At 33.1% G+C, this 22,043-nt stretch overlaps 1 protein-coding gene across 1 annotated transcript; it reads right to left on the reverse strand.

Annotated features, from left to right (window-relative positions):
* Nucleotides 1-13,070: 13,070 nt before the first annotated feature.
* Nucleotides 13,071-13,625, reverse strand: LOC139859471 (uncharacterized). Its single transcript, XM_071848257.1, has one exon. The coding sequence runs from the start codon at nt 13,623-13,625 to the stop codon at nt 13,071-13,073; it is 555 nt and encodes a 184-aa protein (XP_071704358.1).
* Nucleotides 13,626-22,043: the final 8,418 nt, after the last annotated feature.

The raw sequence follows: 22,043 nt of genomic DNA on the forward strand, positions 1-22,043 counted from the left end.
AAAATATATATTGCAAAAGCAATTAAAAAGGGAGCAAATGAAACTCACGTAATGTATTTTGTAGTAAAAATACATATGACGACATTGATCAATGCAGGGTTGACCTCGGATTCACGAACCTATATTCAATCATGTATATTAATACATGTAATGATAATCGAACAAATATATATATATATATATATATATATATATATATATATATATATATATATATATATATATATATATATATATATATATATATATATATATATATATATATATATATATATTATTAGTAATTTTATTTGTTATTTTATATCATGTGTTTTGTTAATAACTTAATTAGATATATTTATCTTTATATAGATAATTAACATTTATTACAAAAGTATTAATATGGTTAGGTTTTATGTCATAAATATATTTTTATACAGAAAATCTTTATTTAATATATTAATAATATTAATAATAATAATAATAATAATAATAATGATAAAAATAATACTAATTTTAATAAAATGATAAATTTAAAAATAATGATACTTTTAGTAATAATGATAATATTAATAATAGTTTAATATTAATGATAATGATAATGATATTTGTTAATATTGATAATTAAAGTATTAATAAAAATAATACTAATTGTAATAATAATAATAATAATAATAATAATAATAATAATAATAATAATAATAATAATAATAATAATAATAATAATAATAATAATAATAATAATAATGATAAAACTAATAATATTAATATTAATGAAAATACTACCTCAATATAATAGAATTTCAAAAATAATGCTCCTGCCCGAGCTCGAACCCGTGACCTCTCATTCCCCGACAAACCCAACCATTTCGCTACTACTACTTTTCTTCAATATTAATTTCATCATCGTATAATCATTTAACATTATCATCATCTTTTATCATTTCCACCATTATCATAGCATCAACTCACTGTATGTTATCATCCTGATCACATCATCAACTGATCGTGATCCTCATATTAAATGAACATAATCATCGTCTTCTATCCTCTTAATTATCATCTTAATTCTTATATTATTATTAACAACCCATCTTATTATTATCCGCTAATTACCATCATCATCCTATCCTAACCCTTACGTGAATCCTCATCATTATTTTCATAATCATCGAATTCAGTTTCATCATAAATTCACACTTATGATTTATCCCATTTAGAATGGGGTTCGGCCCAAATAGAAAACTGAAACCTATCGGTCCAATAACAATTTACAAAACCTAATTTGATTAAGTCCATTAAAAGCCCACGTTCATTAGTTCATTTAATGACCCACCTATTTGGTTATTTGGATCCGAGGCCCGCTAATTTGTATCTTGTTATAAACCGTCGGTAATCTGAACGATAACAATAATATTATATTATAAATAATTATACCTAAATAGAATCCTAGTCTTTGGATCCTTTACCCTTTTTTTTTTTTTTTAAAAAAAACATCAGCAACAGCAAAAGGATAGCAGTAGGGTCGATGGATCTTGATGGGTTTATCGAATGTGGGTTCAAAAAGAAGGGAACCAGAAACAGTTGAGCCCAAGGGTTCGGTTAATGGTGATAGGGTTGAGTTTGTGTGATTAATCGAAACAGGAAATAGAATTGACGGTGTTTTGTAATGATCGTACAGAGAAAATGGATACAGCAGCGGAAACAACACAGAAACAATTAGTGGTGGAACGGGCTGTGGTTTGAACATAAACAAAAAAAAATTACGGTTGCTTAGCTATGGTGGTGAGTTGGTTCCTGAACTAAAATAAGAGAGAGAGAGAGAGAGAGAGAGAGAGATAGAGTAGATGAGAGAGATGGTGGTGATGATTAAAGTGGGGATGGCGGTTAGGAGGTTGTGGGTGACGGGTTTTCATCGTTGTTCCAAACAGGAAACCGAAGCGAGTAAATAGCAGCAATTAATTCGAGCCGTTGAATAGGAGGAACAAGATGGTTGTTCTAGGTGTTGGTGATGGGTGACGGTTTCACGATGGTAAGGTGGTGGAATGGTGCTCGTCGTGGTGGTAGACGTGGTGAATGGTTCGATTGATGGTGGTGTTGGAGGGGTGGTCCGTTTAATCTTCTTTATGTCATCTTCCTATGAGTTTCAATGCTGGGTGGTGGTGATTCCGTTCATCAACAGCAGAAATAAAACAGAAGTGAGGATCGACTAACTAAGGGTGGTGGTTTAAGATTATGGTGGAGTTGTGTGATTCGAAACAGCAAAAGAGGAGGCGGGTAACTTGGTGTTTCACAGGAGAGGACAAATCAAGGTGATGGAATATATATCTATCTTGTATGCTATGTAATGTGGATGTATATATTTATGTTAAATGTAAAGAGGTCAGGAAAACAATTATAGTAGCAACTCACAATCACAATATCAATCATATTATTAAAGTCAAGGAAAACAGTTGAAACAGTTTTTGGGGTGACTTTTGTGTCGATCAAGTACATAGAAACAAAGTAGATTGAATTATTTGGATAATAAAAAGGAATATTAAAATTGATGAGTGGAGCAGTGATTGTTGGTATGTCGGTGGTGAAGGCCGAAAGTTTGAAGAAGAGAGTTGATAGTAAAAATGTTGTGTGCCTATATGTTTTATTTATAAGTATATATGTACATAAAGTGTAAGATGATAGAAGTAATCAAACAAAAAAAATAATACCTGTAACTTTAATCACGAGTGTTTAAACTATATTTCTGCCTACACTTGAATAATGTTATTATATTGTGGTCCCTTGCTAAACAGTTAACGTGTAATTTAATTCAGAAAAATCTCATATTTTTAGATTAAACATATTTTATTATTTCACTCATTACCTGTTTGAAACCTGATGAAAAGGTTCGAAAATTATTTACTTTCGATTTACTCTCTCTCTATATAATCAGTTTTAAATAACAAGTTTTATCACATAGATATATATTATATATTTTTAAATAAATAGATTTAATATTATTTTATATATTTCCAAGTAGTATTTATATGCACATTTATATACACACACATATATATGTATCTATTTACAAATAGTTGTTCGTGAATCGTCGAGAGCAGTCGAAGGTCAATTGAATATACGAAACAGTTCGAAATTTTTGAGATTCAACCTAATAGATTTCTCTTATCGTGTCAAGAATATTAAATCGTATCGAGAGTGTGGTTCAAAATTAGTCGAAATTTTTCGGGTCGTGACAGTACCTACCCGTTAAAGAAATTTCGTCCCCGAAATTTGATAGAGGTGGTCATGGCTAACAATAAATATGTTTTCATCACACATACAAGCTAGAAATTCATTTATGTGAAGAGTACGAGTGAAGCTATCACAAAAGAGTGAAATGAGAAATAAAGATTCGTCTTGACTTTTGGCGTAATCACGGTTGATTTTCGAAATTCAAGGAATTTAAAGAAAATCTTCTAATCAGAAAGAAAATGAGATAGCACGACTTATTAGTAAACTGTTGAAATTACGGAAGAACATAAATATCAAAGAAAATATTTTCGTGATATGCTTAGAGCTTAAGTGGAATGAAAGAGTCGTGTAACATGATACATGATGAGGATAGGGTCTGTGAATCATCATCACTTTCCATTAGAAATTTAGCATGACTTACTGTAATATAACCACATTGGCCTGACGTCATTATATTATACTAACTCATGCTTCAATTCCCAACACTTCTCTAGGAAATCATTCATAATTTTAAACTCGAATTTTACAGGAATTTAGAAACTAAAATAGTTTTCTTTATGACGTAACACGGATTGCACGAAGAGATAGATAATTTCGAATAAAGATATTTATGAAGGTATCTTCAGAAATATCCAAGATATTTATAACGAAAGATGCGATGATATCTTAGAATTTAAAATATCTAAGATCAGGAAATGATGAAGAAATTCGTCCACAAGGATTTAGAGTAAGGAGCAAGGTATTCGCTAAAGATCTCATCAGTCTTTTTTTTCAAAACTCAGAAAACTGATTCATAGGCTAAAGCGCTTTTCAGAAATTCAGATTTGAAGTTTTGTAAATCCAGGAGATAGAATATATATATATACTTATATATATAATTGTTGTTGTAGAATCGCTGAGGAATTCGAGATTATCGATTGATACCTCCCCGTATTCGGTATGGTGATTATCATTACAAGATGACGATGAGTTCATGATAAGACTCCATTAGATAAATATAGTGATTTGTTGAAGAGATTTAAACTAAGGAGCAACGAGGTTGCTGGTACGTTTGCTGGTAATATGGTGAAATATAAAAGGTTCCCCGATATCAATGAAAGAGCACGCATATATATCAAGGTGTTAATAAGGTTGTTTCGAACGAAAAGTCGAAGTTGACTTGCTGGAGCTGTGACAAAATTTGGCTATTTTGAAAAAAATCTGCGAAGTTATTTTGGGTAATAATAACATTAAAGAAATTAGCACAGCTATGTATTAAACGTTTACTCAGTTTTTGAGGGTTTTTCAAGTGCGTAACTATATGCATCAATCTTTTCTTCCGTAGATGAAGTGCGGTTGGTTCATCCTCTCGATCAAGGTGTTTTTAAGAATTATGATAGATTTGAATGCTGATTGTAATCGTCGAGATACAAATGAGGTTTAAGATGAAATCAAGTGGAAAACTTGAAGAATTGTTTAGTTTCATATGTTATAATCAATATTTTAATTCATTTTAATTGTCCAAAGTTAGCAGTCCAATAGTCCAATTGTCCAATAGTCCAATAAATTCATATATAATTTATAATATTCGAATTAATTAATACGTATCGTGACCCGTGTACCGGTCTCAGTATTGATCACAACTCAAACCATATATATATTTTGGAATCAACTCCAACCCTATATAGCTAACTCCAACATTCACATATAGAGTGTCTATGGTTGTTCCGAAATATATATATATAGATGGGTCGATATGATAGGTCGAAACCTTGTATACGTGTACCGTTATTTAAAGTGCGTAAAATAAATAAATATATATCATGACCCGTGTACAACGTATTGTCTCAGAATGAATCCGACGTATTGTGTACATGTGTCCCGATTTAAAGTGCGTAAAAGTAAATAACAGAAATTAAATGACAATAAATAAAATGTAATACGGAATTAACAGTTAGCTGGGAACAGTTAGCTAGGAACAGTTAGCGTGAATTCTTAACAAAATTCTTTATAATTAATTTGTTTGTTTCTAACACTTTTTATTTTGTTCAATGTTTTCTTCGTTATGCCACTTGTTGGATTTTGATAGATCAAAATTCAAATATGAAATTGATTGAAATTGGTTATTCTGTGGTGAACGGATTTGTATATCGGTGATTGTAAATAGGATAGTAATTGACCGTTGAATCAGATTCGAAGAATGTACAGTATAACTTATTAATGTAAAATCTAAATATTCCTCGGGTACTACCTACCCGTTAAAATATTTTCATCATTAATAGTTTGTATGAAAGAATTTTTAATTACAATCTTTATGAAAATATACTTGCATATATATTTTCTTCGGATGTAATTATGAATTTAATGAGTCAATAGGATATTAAACTCATTTGATTTATCGTTATTACTAGATTACATGATCTCTAAAACATTAGAGATTACATAATCGTCATGAGGTAGAACGATATGTAGAACGAAGATCATATCCGAAGTACAGATGGTGATATTGAAGCGTGTGAGGTTGATATCCGAGGTACAGATTGTGATGTTGAGGTTTACGACACGGTTGTGGTTGAGGGTAATAAGGGTACTGTTGGCGTTGATGATGGTGGTGCTAATTATGCAGCTGATGCAGCTGATGCTACTGCTGGTGTTTGTAACCTTCGCACCATGTTCTCTAAAGCCGTCACACGAGCACGTAGTTCGTTAATTTCTGCTAGTACACCGGGATGATTGGCGGTGGGAGCGAGCGAATGAACAAGATTCGAAATATGAGATAGTATATAATCGTGACGAGAGACTCTAGAAATAAGAGAGAACATGGTTTCTAGAACAGGTTCGCCGGTAAGTGCTTCAGGTTCATTGTCAAGAGGGAAATTTGGTGGATGAAATGGATCACCTTCTTCTTGTCTCCAGTGATTTAGTATATTACAAACCCATCCCCAATTCATCCAGAATAGATGATGGGAAATTGGTTGATCCATTCCAGTCACACTGTTGTCGGAGCTCGAGTGAGAATCCATATAGGAATAGTTGTCGAGATCGGAGGAATTTGAACTAGATGCGGAATCCATCTTGTATAATTGGGGAAATGAATTTTTAGTATGGAATAGATTATAGAAGTTAGATTTGGTACTCTTCAATACATAATTTACATATGTATATATAATACCAAAATCCCGTAAATTACGAAGAATCTTTGAAAAGATGTCAACCAAAGTCCAAAGTAACAGATATGCTAAGATATGAATTTTGTCTATACACTATCGATGCACTAAATGCAGTAAGACGTGTCTAGACTTAAGGATGATAAGCAAGTAATTTCCGACAAGATATGATAAGCAAAACTTTTGACATGCAGACACGGTCAAAGTCCAGACTCACTAATGCATCTAAACAACTATCAGTTAGACATACTAATGCAAGACCTGGTTCGCTTAGACCACCGCTCTGATACCAACTGAAACGACCCGTCCTAATCCACCCGGACGAAATCATCAACATTTGGTCCCATTGCGATGATCGACTCCAAGTAATGTCCTTAAATTGAGCAAATGCACAGCGGAAGACTTAATTCGTACCTGAGAATAAACATGCTTAAAAGTATCAACCAAAAGGTTGGTGAGTTCATAGGTTTATAATAATAATCATTTCAATATGTTAATAGACCACAAGATTTCATAATCATAAACATAATACACTCACAAGTGTATGTAAAGCATTCTAAGTGGTTGAGCACATGGTAACCATACTTAACATTTAATCAACGTCGCATATTCCCTTTATTATGAAATCTCACTACACCGTACCAAGTGTAGTCACGAAACGAAGTACTGTGCAACCGTTGAATACTGGTCGTCCAGTCCGGTTGGGGTTGTCAGGCCCGATAGATCTATCAACAGGATTCGCGTTTACAATACCCATGTAAATAGTAGTTACCAAGCTACAGGGAAATATGCCAGTGGTACAACTCAACGTAGAATATATTTTTAAGTACTTGTGTCTATTTTGTAAACATTTATAAAAGCAGCGCATGTATTCTCAGCCCAAAAATATATATTGCAAAAGCAATTAAAAAGGGAGCAAATGAAACTCACGTAATGTATTTTGTAGTAAAAATACATATGACGACATTGATCAATGCAGGGTTGACCTCGGATTCACGAACCTATATTCAATCATGTATATTAATACATGTAATGATAATCGAACAATATATATATATATATATATATATATATATATATATATATATATATATATATATATATATATATATATATATATATATATATATATATATATATATATATATATATATATATATGTTATTAGTAATTTTATTTGTTATTTTATATCATGTGTTTTGTTAATAACTTAATTTGATATATTTATCTTTATATAGATAATTAACATTTATTACAAAAGTATTAATATGGCTAGGTTTTATGTCATAAATATATTTTTATACAGAAAATCTTTATTTAATATATTAATAATACTAATAATAATAATAATAGTAATGATAAATTTAAAAATAATGATACTTTTAGTAATAATGATAATAATAATAATAGTTTAATATTAATAATAATGATAATGATATTTGTTAATATTGATAATTAAAATATTAATAAAAATAATACTAATTGTAATAATAATAATAATAAAAATAATAATAATAATAATGATAAAAATAATAATATTAATATTAATGAAAATACTACCTCAATAGAATAGAATTTCAAAAATAATGCTCCTGCCCGAGCTTGAACCCGTGACCTCTCATTCCCCGACAAACCCAACCATTTCGCTACTACTACTTTTCTTCAATATTAATTTCATCATCGTATAATCATTTAACATTATCATCATCTTTTATCATTTCCACCATTATCATAGCATCAACTCACAGTATGTTATCATCCTGATCACATCATCAACTGATCGTGATCCTCATATTAAATGAACATAATCATCGTCTTCTATCCTCTTAATTATCATCTTAATTCTTATATTATTATTAACAACCCATCTTATTATTATCCGCTAATTACCATCATCATCCTATCCTAACCCTTACATGAATCCTCATCATTATTTTCATAATCATCGAATTCAGTTTCATCATAAATTCACACTTATGATTTATCCCATTTAGAATGGGGTTCGGCCCAAATAGAAAACTGAAACCTATAGGCCCAATAACAATTTACAAAACCTAATTTGATTAAGTCCATTAAAAGCCCACGTTCATTAGTTCATTTAATGACCCACCTATTTGGTTATTTGGATCCGAGGCCCGCTAATTTGTATCTTGTTATAAACCGTCAGTAATCTCAACGATAACAATAATATTATATTATAAATAATTATACCTAAATAGAATCCTAGTCTTTGGATCCTTTACCCTTTTCTTTTTTTTTTTTTTAAAAATGTCAGCAACAGCAAAAGGATAGCAGTAGGGTCGATGGATCTTGATGGGTTTATCGAATGTGGGTTCAAAAAGAAGGGAACCAGAAACAGTTGAGCCCAAGGGTTCGGTTAATGGTGATAGGGTTGAGTTTGTGTGATTAATCGAAACAGGAAATAGAATTGACGGTGTTTTGTAATGATCGTACAGAGAAAATGGATACAGCAGCGGAAACAACACAGAAACAATTAGTGGTGGAACGGGCTGTGGTTTGAACATAAACAAAAAAAAAATTACGGTTGCTTAGCTATGGTGGTGAGTTGGTTCCTGAACTAAAATAAGAGAGAGAGAGAGAGAGAGAGGGAGAGAGAGTAGATGAGAGAGATGGTGGCGATGATTAAAGTGGGGATGGCGGTTAGGAGGTTGTGGGTGACGGGTTTTCATCGTTGTTCCAAACAGGAAACCGAAGCGAGTAAATAGCAGCAATAAATTCGAGCTGTTGAATAGGAGGAACAAGATGGTTGTTCTAGGTGTTGGTGATAGGTGACGGTTTCACGATGGTAAGGTGGTGGAATGGTGCTCGTCGTGGTGGTAGACGTGGTGAATGGTTCGATTGATGGTGGTGTTGGAGGGGTGGTCCGTTTAATCTTCTTTATGTCATCTTCCTATGAGTTTCAATGGTGGGTGGTGGTGATTCCGTTCGTCAACAGCAGAAATAAAACAGAAGTGAGGATCGACTAACTGAGGGTGGTGGTTTAAGATTATGGTGGAGTTGTGTGATTCGAAACAGCAAAAGAGGAGGCGGGTAACTTGGTGTTTCACAGGAGAGGAGAAAACAAGGTGATGGAATATATATCTATCTTGTATGCTATGTAATGTGGATGTATATATTTATGTTAAATGTAAAGAGGTCAGGAAAACAATTATAGTAGCAACTCACAATCACAATATCAATCATATTATTAAAGTCAAGGAAAACAGTTGAAACAGTTTTTGGGGTGACTTTTGTGTCGATCAAGTACATAGAAACAAAGTAGATTGAATTATTTGGATAATAAAAAGGAATATTAAAGTTGATGAGTGGAGCAGTGATTGTTGGTGTGTCGGTGGTGAAGGCCGAAAGTTTGAAGAAGAGAGTTGATAGTAAAAATGTTGTGTGCCTATATGTTTTATTTATAAGTATATATGTACATAAAGTGTAAGATGATAGAAGTAATCAAACAAAAAAAATAATACCTGTAACTTTAATCACGGGTGTTTAAACTATATTTCTGCCTACACTTGAATAATGTTATTATATTGTGGTCCCTTGCTAAACAGTTAACGTGTAATTTAATTCAGAAAAATTTCATATTTTTAGATTAAACATATTTTATTATTTCACTCATTACCAGTTTGAAACCAGATGAAAAGGTTCGAAAATTATTTACTTTCGATTTACTCTCTCTATATATAATCAGTTTTAAATAACAAGTTTTATCACATAGATATATATTATATATTTTTAAATAAATAGATTTAATATTATTTTATATATTTCCAAGTAGTATTTATATGCACATTTATATACACACACATATATATGTATCTATTTACAAATAGTTGTTCGTGAATCGTCGAGAGCAGTCGAAGATCAATTGAATATACGAAACAGTTCGAAATTTTTGAGATTCAACCTAACAGATTTCTCTTATCGTGTCAAGAATATTAAATCGTATCGAGAGTGTGGTTCAAAATTAGTCGAAATTTTTTGGGTCGTGACATAGTCACATCAACTACCAACCCGTGTATATGGCCGACAAAAGCGAATCCCGGATGGTACTACCATATATACACGAATGTGGCCGAAAAAAAGCGAAACCAAAAGGGTGACACTTACCACATCCTCATAAGTGGCTGACAAAGAGTGGATTCAAATGATCAACACTCACCACTTCCCACAATCGTAACGTGGCCGACAAAAAAGTGATTCCTTAAAGACATCATTACCACTTTGCACCGAGTGGCCGACAAAGAGTAAATCCATCATGACCTGATATTACTCGCCACTAAACCCGCAAGAAAAAATTTTATATACACACACATATAAATACTCCACTCACCTTGATCACTCAGATGAGTTAGTAACCGCGCTAGGACTTCAAGAATGATCCAAAAGCACTTCATTTAGCATAAAAACACAACATCAAATTATAAACACTAGTAGCTTGACCCAAAAGCACCCAAGTGCAATTTCAACCCAAATTGCACCTAAACCACCAACTTGGTCAAATGAGACCTCAACACCCAAATCACTAATGGCTAGTGATCTTGGCTCAAACTCACCAAAATGCAACTTATGATCAAGTGCTAGAAGCACTTTATGACCTATTTCGACAAAAGACTCATTTTGATCCATATTGGGGACAACTCCCAAATTTAAGCTCAAATAACCCTAAACCCACCAAAAGCAAGTGTTCAAGTGAACATCAAGCCATTAAGTTCATGCACTTGCAAAATCACCTCTTAACCCAAAATCACGAATTAGGGTTCATACACTCAAAGTCTACCCAAAAATCCCAATTTCCTCAAGAAATGAGGCTTATAACCCATTTCAAACCCAAACCCTAATTAGAATATGAAATTACACAATAAAAATAGAGTTAGGGTTTTTCCTCAAGGATGAAATGGAGCTAGGAGCAACTACAACAAGATAACACTTCAATTTGAGTTGGGATTTAGCATCTTCTTCACAAGAGCAAGATTTCTCTCACTAGCCTCTCACTCTAGAATATGAGTTGTGATTAGTTGGGAGAGAAATGACCAAGAAGTCTCCCAAATTTTTTCCAAAACACCCAGTACCCGGCCATGCAAAATTTCCAACAAGTCCCTCCACTTATTCAATTTAATTACAAATCAGTCCCCACCATCCCAGACACATGTCGTGTCGCGACATTGTGAGGTCGTTGCATGACCTGCCTGTTTCAGATATTCGGTTGTTACAATTTGGACCGATACGACAACCTTCTAACTCTCTATTTGCAATATCTTTGGATAAGAATTTACTTAACACGTCCGCAACGATAATGAACAAAAAAGAAGAAAGAGGATCACCTTGCCTTAATCCTCGTTTCATAAAACCCTCATGGGAGGGAGAACCATTTAAGAGGACCGAGAAGTGGATATCCGAAATGCATGTTTTGATCCATGATATAAACTTGGACCCGAAACCCATTTTGTGAAGAACGTTAAGAAGAAATTCATGCGAAACACAATCATATGCTTTTAAAAATCGATTATCAAAAAAAGGATTGGTCTTTTCTTCTTTTTTACCATATGAACCACTTCACTAACAACCATTACCCCATCCATTATTAAATGATAAGGAACAAAACCGTTTTGGTTCTCATTAATGATAAGGGGAATAACATTATTTAGTCTATTTGCTAAGGTTTTAGCAATGATTTTGTAAGGAGCATTGACAAGACTTATAAGACGTAAATGATCAATACTTTTAGCCAAATTGGATTTAGGGATTAAAACAATTAAAGGAGAATTAAAATCTTCAGGAAAGGAAGGATTATTGTGGAATTCGTCGAACATTTGCATGATTGTTTCTTCAAGAAAATGCCATGATTTCTTAAAAAATTGTAACGAAAATCCATCTGGACCTGGGGTCTTGTTACCATCAAAATATTTTATAACCTTAAAAACTTCTTCGAGCGAAAAAAATGCCTCAAGCCTGGACACTTCATGGGCGGTAACCTGGCCCAAAGACAACAAATCCCAATCCGGTATGTAAACAAAAGGGTTAACCGAAGGTGCATGGGGCATGACCAATTTTTTGAAGTGTAGGATTGCAAAATCTTTGACTATCGTAGGATCTTCTTCCCATTTATCATTGATTTTTAACCCCACGATATAAGAAGATCGTTGCTTAATTCGTGAAACAGTATGAAAGAACCTTGAGTTTTTATCACCCAAATTTAACCAAAGATTGCGAGATTGAATTCTTCGTTTTGAATCAATTCTAATAACGATCTTCTTTTTCTTTATCTTTAACTCAGCTAACGTCGCTAGTTCTACATCAGTAAGGTCCCTAATCTTAAAACAATTCTTGAGACTTTGAATCTCTAAATCACATATCTTTAGATTATGGGAATCTTGATCTCTATTAGAAGCATTCTAAGACTACAAATTGTTTTTTAACATACGCACCTTTTTGTTCATAATGAAAGCTGCCCATCCCACCACTTGATAACTCGTCCAGTAGGTTTCACATACATCTAAAAACCCTTTTTTTGATAACCACGAATTGTTGAAACAAGGGGTTTGGGGGGCCAATTGCACAATATCTTCCCCCATCTATCGGTTTATGATCGGGTTTATCGAATTGGGCCATTTGTAATATTGCGTCGGGCCATAAGTTAGCCCATCTGGAGTTGACCAACATTCTATCAATGTGAGAGAATTTCCCCAAAGGCCATTCTCATGTCAAATCACTGTTAGTCAATGGTTGAACAAATAAAGAAGCGTTAGAAATAAAATCGTTGAAATTTGAGATACTAATAGGGTCTACTGTTTCTCTTAACCTTTCTTCCGGATGACATACCACATTAAAATCACCCATAAAATAAACCAGACCCAACCATTTAAGAGCCATATTAGAGAGTTGTGACCACACAATTGTTTTTTTATTTTCTAGATGCAGGGCATAAATGTTAACGATTAGGACAATGATATTGGAAGGATGGTACCTCATAACGGTTTCTATCCAATGTTTCCTCTTCCATGACATAATTAAAGAGAAAACATCCGTTCTCCATATTGAAAGAATATCGCCCGATCTTCCACTTGCTTCTACTTGGATTGAACCAAACGCATAATGTTTCCATATTTCGTTTAACACGGGAAGACTTACTTCCTTGACCATGGTTTCTTGGATTGCTAAGCATTGAGATTGATAACGAATAACTAATGACCCCGCCGTATGACCTCTTGATTTGTTACCTAGGCCGCGTATGTTCCACGATGTGAGCGTCATTGTTTTGAAGATTTGATGGGCGTATAATCGTCAGTCTTATTATCCATTAACACCCTAAAATTGTGCATTTCTTCTTTAAAAGTGATTTTTTTCCCCCGATATAACACTCTGGTCAAAATCCATTAACGAAATGTTAACTCTGGTCCCAGTGCTTGGCTTGACTTCTATGTAACAACAATATTCTACATCGGAAGCAATTAATACCTGAGAAATAACACGCAAAACGGGTCAACAATAATGTTGAGTGAATCTACAGGTTTAAGTAAACAATACAGTATGTTTAAGAAACAATTTTTAGAGAGTGTTTATTAGTGAAAGACCACCAAGGTTTAATATTAAAAGCTTGCAGACAACATTTGTCAAATTTTAGTCTGTTTGTGAACATTAACGTCAAGTTCAGCCGTGTATGACCTTCAAAAATGTTTCGTTTCTCCTGCTTGTAAAACACAAGTTTAAATAACCAATTTCAACGTATGAGACCACAAAGGTTTCATATTTAAAGTTTGTAGACGACACTGTGTACTGTTTCAAATGTTTGTAGACACCGTCATGTCATGTTTCAAATGTTCGTAGACAATATCATGTCAAGTTTTAAATGTTCATAGACAATACTATGTCAAGTTTTATCTCTCTTGTTTGTAAACGATAGTTCTAAGTAACGCAAAATAGTATCTGAAAAAACATTATTCAGAAAAATAGTTTAATTGCATTTGACCACGAGATTTCAATAAGTACAACCCAAATGTTGCAATAAGTATGTAATCCATGAGCACTTGAATACTAGCATAAAGACCCGCGTATAGTATACACTACACTTATCCTTTACCCCATAAAACGTATAAACTTGTTCGAGTGTACAAACAATTCAAAGTAAATGCACCACAGTTATAGTAGGGTGAGGTTTGTCTAACCTAATAGATCCGTCCATCTAAATTGTGCTTACCCGAAGGTAATAAAAGTATTCACGCTAGGGGCTTTGTGAACAATAACTCAATATGTATATAGTACTCACGTCAAAAGTAAAAGCATTTGTAAAATGTAAGTATAACCAGCGTGTATTCTCATCCCATAAAATATGTAAAAGTGAGACTGTAGACTCACCTTAGAAAAACTTTGTACGTAAGTTAAGCAAAAACAGCTTGGAATGAAAAGTAAGCGAATAGCTTGTACGGTTTACTGCCGAGTAATACAACCTAGGTATACGTATTTAGGTTGATCAATATATATACCATATACAATAGTGGTTTCTTAGAGTAAGTTGTCTCATTGCTCAGAATGACGCGTTTCAAAGTAAAAGTCAACACATAGTCAACTAGTTCATGCAAGTCAACCAAAGTCAACCAAAGTCAAACTAAAAGTCAAACTTGGTCAAAGTGGTCAACCAAAGTCAACACCTCAGTAGGTTCATGTCAAATTTTAGTCAAAGTAGTTAAACTTGGTTCATGTCATTCATTTCGGTTTTAGTTTCAAGTTTCATCAATTTCCGACTTCGTTGTCATACCGCATGTTAAGTAGTGTGCAACTAAGATATGTATTAGTATATGACAAGCAAGTACCAATTAAGACATGTAAATGATCATTAGTTAACCTATAATCATTCATGAGTTCAAATTTATAGTCTTAGCATGAAACACCTAGGCTTATTCACAAAACACGTTGCATGAAATCAGTTTCAGTATGCGCATCAATCTCAAAATGGACCTAACCTTAGCTAGGAGCATGAAAAACAAGCTAGGTAAGTGGACATGGTTAAAGGACAAGCTAAACTAACACATATCAAAAGATGAGACATTTTTGTTTAGCCAATATGTACAGTTTATTCATTATAGTCAGACCTCCTGTTTCAGCTCAATTCAGTACTTATCAAATCTTTGGCCTTATTGTGCATAATACATCAGGTTTCAAGGTTTTCTATAAACTATACTTTGTTCACATATCATTCAAAGTTCAATTATCCAGAAGCCCAAGTCCTCAAAACATCCACAACTCGTCCTATAGAGCTAAAGGTGCATACATTGTAGATTTGGACAGAATACAGGTCATCATTTTGTTACGCACATTACACAAGCTTCACAAATCCAAATAATGCAAGGCCTAGATGAAACGTTATCTGAAACATATGAATTTTACAGTTATACAAAGACGTGATTCAATATCTCATTTCAAATTGCTTTTAAAATAAGTTTTATGTTACCGAGCAAATCAGTTTTGTCAAGAACGTTCATTTAAGCATAACTTGAGCATTACAACTTCAAATAACATAATGAAATGTCCCGTTCATATTGATTATAAACGTTCCATATTAATTGATTTCGTTGCGAGGTTTTGACCTCTATATGAGACGTTTTTCAAAGACTGCATTCGTTTTTAAACAAACCATAACCTTTATTTTATCGACAAGGTTGAAAGGACACCACCTAGATTATCAGAAATGATAATCTAAAAATATCATACTTACACACTACCAATACATATTGGTTTACAATATTAATATGTTACAACAAAGTAAATTTCGAATGCAGTTTTAAACAATATTATACAAGCATGCTGACTCCAAATCTTGTCCATATATTAGCATGCAACAGCGGAAGCTCTTAATAATCACCTGAGAATAAACATGCTTTAAACATCAACAAAAATGTTGGTGAGTTATAGGTTTAACCAATATATTTATCAAATCGTAATAATAGACCACAAGATTTCATATTTCAATATATATCCCATACATAGAGATAAAAAAATCATTCATATGGTGAACACCTGGTTACCGACATTAACAAGATGCATATAAGAATATCCCCATCATTCCGGGACATCCATCGGACATGATATAAAACTCGAAGTACTAAAGCATCCGGTACTTTGGATGGGGTTTGTAAGGCCCAATAGATCTATCTTTAGGATTCGCGTCAATTAGGCGTGCACTAATTCTCAAAATTAGTGATGTTCCCTAATTCTTAGGCTACCAAGCAAAAAGGGGCATATTCGGCTTCGATCATTCAACCATAGAAAGTAGTTTCATGTACTTGTGTCTATTTTGTAAAACATTTATAAAGCTGCATGTATTCTCATCCCAAAAATATTAGATTTTAAAAGTGAGACTATAACTCACCTTCACAGATTTTTACTTCGTCGGGAAGTAAGACTTGGCCACTGGTCGATTCACGAACCTATAACAAATATGTACATATATATCAAAGTACGTTCAAAATATATTTACAACATTTTTTATACGTTTTAATGTTTTAAGTTTATTAAGTCAGTTGTCCTCGTTAGTAACCTACAACTAGTTGTCCACAATTAGATGTACAGAAATAAATCGATATATATTATCTTGAATCAATCCATGACCCAGTGTATATACGTCTCAGGCTAGATCACAACTCAGAGTATATATATTTTTGGACTCAACCCTGTATAACTAACTCCAACATTACTGCATATAGAGTGTCTATGGTTGTTCCAAATAATATATATAGATGGGTTGATATGATATGTCAAAACATTTGCATACGTGTCTATGGTATCCCAAGATTACATAATATATTAGAATACATGTATTATACAATATAAGTTAGCTAGGATATGATTAATATAAATTTGTTACCAATTTTCACGTAGCTACAACAAGCAAAAATATCCAATCTTGTTTTACCCATAACTTCTTCGTTTTAAATCCGTTTTGAGTGAATCAAATTGCTATGGTTTCATATTGAACTCTATTTTATGAATCTAAATAGAAAAAGTATAGGTTTATAGTCAGAAATATATGTTACAAGCCATTTTTGTAAAAGGTAGTCATTTCAGTCGAAAGAACGACGTCTTGATGACCATTTTGAAAAACATACTTTCATTTTGAGTTTAACCATGATTTTTGGATATAGTTTCATGTTCATAAGAAAAATCATTTTCCCAGAAGAACAACTTTTAAATCAAAGTTTATCATAGTTTTTAATTATCAAACCCAAAACAGCCCGCGGTGTTACTACGACGGCGTATGTCCGGTTTTACGGTATTTTTCGTGTTTCCAGGTTTTAAATCATTAAGTTAGCATATCATATAGATATATAACATGTGTTTAGTTGATTTTAAAAGTCAAGTTAGAAGTATTAACTTTATTTGCGAACAAGTTTAGAATTAACTAAACTATGTTCTAGTGATTACAAGTTTAAATCTTCGAATAAGATAGTTTTATATGTATGATCGAATGATGTTATGAACATCATTACTACCTTAATTTTAGTAGGTAAACCTACTAGAAATGAGAAAAATATATCTAGCTTCAAAGGATCCTTGGATGGCTTGAAAGTTCTTGAAGCAGAATCATGACACGAAAACAAGTTCAAGTAAGATTTCCACTCGAAATAAGATTGTTATAGTTATAGAAATTGAATCAAAGTTTGAATATGAGTATTACCTTATATTATAAAGATATCATACTATAAACAAGAAAGATTTCTTGAGGTTGGATGATCACTTTACAAGATTGGAAGTAAGCTAGCAAACTTGGAAGTATTCTCGATTTTATGAAACTAGAACTTATAGAATTTATGAAGAACACTTAGAACTTGAAGATAGAACTTGAGAGAGATCAATTAGATGAAGAAAATTGAAGAATGAAAGTATTTTTAGGTGTTTTTGGTCGTTGGTATATGGATTAGATATAAATGATGTGTAATTTTGTTTACTTGTAAATAAGTCATGAATGATTACTAATATTTTTGTAATTTTATGAGATATTTCATGCTAGTTGCCAAATAATGGTTCCCACATATGTTAGGTGACTTACATGGGCTGCTAAGAGCTGATCATTGGAGTGTATATACCAATATTACATACTACTAAAAGCTGTGTATTGTACGAGTACGAATACGGGTGCATACGAGTAGAATTGTTGATGAAACTGAACGAGGATGTAATTGTAAGTATTTTTGTTACTTAGAAGTATTTTGATAAGTGTCTTGAAGTCTTTCAAAAGTGTATGAATACATATTAAAACACTACATGTATATACATTTTAACTGAGTCGTTAAGTCGTCGTTAGTCGTTACATTTAAATGTTGTTTTGAAACCTTTAGGTTAACGATCTTGTTAAATGTTGTTAACCCATTGTTTATTATATTTAAAGAGATGTTAAATTATTACATTATCATGATATTATGATATATTAATATATCTTAGTAAGATATATATACAGTTAAATGTTGTTACAACGATAATCGTTACATATATGTCTCGTTTCGAAATTATTAAGTTAGTAGTCTTATTTTTACATATGTAGTTCATTGTTAATATACTTAATGACATGTTTACTTGTCATTTATCATGATTAAACATAGTGTATCAATATCTTAATATGATTCATATGTATATAGTAAGACGTTGTTATAACGATAATCGTTATATATATCGTTTCGAGTTTCTTAATTCAATAAACTCAATTTTATATATATAACTCATTGTTAAAATACCTAATGAGATACTTACTTATCATAATATCATGTTAACTATATATATAATCATATATATGTCATCATATAGTTTTTACAAGTTTTAACGTTCGTGAATCACCGGTCAACTTGGGTGGTCAATTGTCTATATGAAATCTATTTCAATTAATAAAGTCTTAACAAGTTTGATTGCTTAACATGTTGGAAACACTTAATCATGTAAATAACAATTTCATTTAATATATATATAAACATGGAAAAGTTCGGGTCACTACAGTACCTACCCGTTAAATAAATTTCGTCCTGAAATTTTAAGCAGTTGGAGGTGTTGTCGTATCTTCTTGAAATAAGTGTGGGTATTTCTTTTTCATCTGATCTTCTCATTCCCAGGTGAACTCGGGTCCTCTACAAGCATTCCATCAAACCTTAACAATTGGCATCTTGTTTTGCTTAAGTCTTTTAACCTCACGATCCATTATTTCGACGGGTTCTTCGACGAATTGAAGTTTTTCGTTGATTTGGATTTCGTCTAACGGAATAGTGAGATCTTCTTTAGCAAAACATTTCTTCAAATTTGAGACGTGAAAAGTGTTATGTACAGCCGCGAGTTGTTGTGGTAATTCAAGTCGGTAAGCAACTGGTCCGACACGATCAATAATCTTGAATGGTCCAATATACCTTGGATTTAATTTCCCTCGTTTACCAAATCGAACAACGCCTTTCCAAGGTGCAACATTAAGCATGACCATCTATCCAATTTCAAATTCTATATCTTTTCTTTTAATGTCGACGTAGCTCTTTTTTCAACTTTGGGCGATTTTCAACCGTCGTTGAATTTGGATGATCTTCTTGGTAGTTTCTTATATTATCTCCAGACCCATAATCTGTCTATCCCCCACTTCACTCCAACAAATCAGAATCCTGCACTTTCTACCATAAAGTGCTTCAAACGGCGCCATCTCAATACTTGAATGGTAGCTGTTGTTGTAGGAAAATTCTACTAACGGTAGATGTCGATCCCAACTGTTTCCAAAATTAATAACACATGCTCGTAGCATGTCTTCAAGCGTTTGTATCGTCCTTTTGCTTTGACCATCAGTTTGTGGATGATAGGCAGTACTCATGTCTAGACGGGTTCCTAATGCTTGCTGTAATGTCTGCCAGAATCTTGAAATAAATCTGTCATCCCTATTAGAGAAAATAGAGATTGGTATTCCATGTCTGGAGATGACTTCCTTCAAATACAGTCGTGCTAACTTCTCCATCTTGTCATCTTCTCTTATTGGCAGGAAGTTTGCTGATTTGGTGAGACGATCAACTATTACCCAAATAGTATCAAAACCACTTGCAGTCATTGGCAATTTAGTGATGAAATCCATGATAATGTGTTCCCATTTCCATTCCAGTATTTCGGGTTGTTGAAGTAGACCTGATGGTTTCTGATGCTCGGCTTTGACCTTAGAACACGTCAAACATTCTCCTACGTATTTAGCAACATCGGCTTTCATACCTGGCCACCAAAAATGTTTCTTGAGATCCTTGTACATCTTTCCCGTTCCAGGATGTATTGAGTATCTAGTTTTATGAGCTTCTCTAAGTACCATTTCTCTCATATCTCCAAATTTTGGTACCCAAATTCTTTCAGCTCTATATCGGGTTCCGTCTTCCCGAATATTAAGATGCTTCTCCGATGCTTTGGGTATTTCATCCTTTAAATTTCTCTCTTTTAAAACTCCTTGTTGCGCCTCATTTATTTGGGTAGTAAGGTTAGTATGAATCATTATATTCAAAGCTTTTACTCGAATGGGTTCTCTGTCTTTTCTGCTCAAGGCGTCGGTTACCACATTTGCCTTCCCTGGGTGGTAACGAATCTCAAAGTCGTAATCATTCAACAATTCAATCCACCTACGCTGCCTCATATTCAGTTGTTTCTGATTAAATATGTGTTGAAGACTTTTGTGGTCGGTATATATAATACTTTTGACCCCATATAAGTAGTGCCTCCAAGTCTTTAATGCAAAAACAACTGCGCCTAATTCCAAATCATGTGTCGTATAATTCTGTTCGTGAATCTTCAATTGTCTAAACGCATAAGCAATTACTTTCGTTCGTCGCATTAATACACAATCGAAACCTTGCTTTAAGGCATCACAATATATCACAAAATCATCATTCGCTTCAGGTAATGACAATATAGGTGCCGTAGTTAACTTTTTCTTTAACAATTGAAACGCTTTCTCTTGTTCATCTTTCCATTCAAATTTCTTCCCTTTATGCGTTAATGCAGTCAAGGGTTTTGCTATTCTGGAAAAGTCTTGGATGAACCTTCTGTAGTAACCAGCTAGTCCTAAAAATTGGCGTATGTGTTTCGGAGTTTTCGGGGTTTCCCACTTTTCAACGGTTTCAATCTTTGATGGATCCACCTGAATAACTTCTTTGTTCACTATATGACCGAGGAATTGAACTTCTTCCAACCAAAATGCACACTTTGAAAACTTAGCGTACAGTTTTTCTTTTCTCAGCAACTCTAGCACTTTTCTCAAATGTTCTTCATGCTCTTGATTATTCTTCGAGTAAATAATTATGTCATCGATGAAAACAATGACAAACTTGTCAAGATATGGCCCACACACTCAGTTCATGAGGTCCATGAACACAGCTGGTGCGTTAGTCAATCCAAACGGCATAACCATAAACTCGTAATGACCGTAACGCGTCCTAAAAGCAGTCTTCGGAATGTCATCCTCTTTCACCCGCATTTGGTGATATCCAGAACATAAATCGATCTTCGAATAAACCGACGAGCCTTGTAGTTGATCAAATAAGTCGTCGATTCTCGGTAATAGGTAACGGTTCTTGATGGTAAGTTTGTTCAACTCTCAGTAGTCGATACACAATCTGAATGTACCATCTTTCTTCTTGACAAACAGAACAGGAGCTCCCCATAGTGATGTACTTGGTCGAATGA

The sequence above is a fragment of the Rutidosis leptorrhynchoides genome, chromosome 7 (genome assembly GCF_046630445.1).
Source record: "Rutidosis leptorrhynchoides isolate AG116_Rl617_1_P2 chromosome 7, CSIRO_AGI_Rlap_v1, whole genome shotgun sequence".
Classification (NCBI taxonomy): Eukaryota; Viridiplantae; Streptophyta; class Magnoliopsida; order Asterales; family Asteraceae; genus Rutidosis; species Rutidosis leptorrhynchoides.

What these genes read in the sequence shown, in the direction of transcription:
- LOC139859471 (XM_071848257.1), bottom strand. Translation starts at nt 13,625, where the DNA reads ATGACGCTCACATCGTGGAACATACGCGGCCTAGGTAACAAATCAAGA.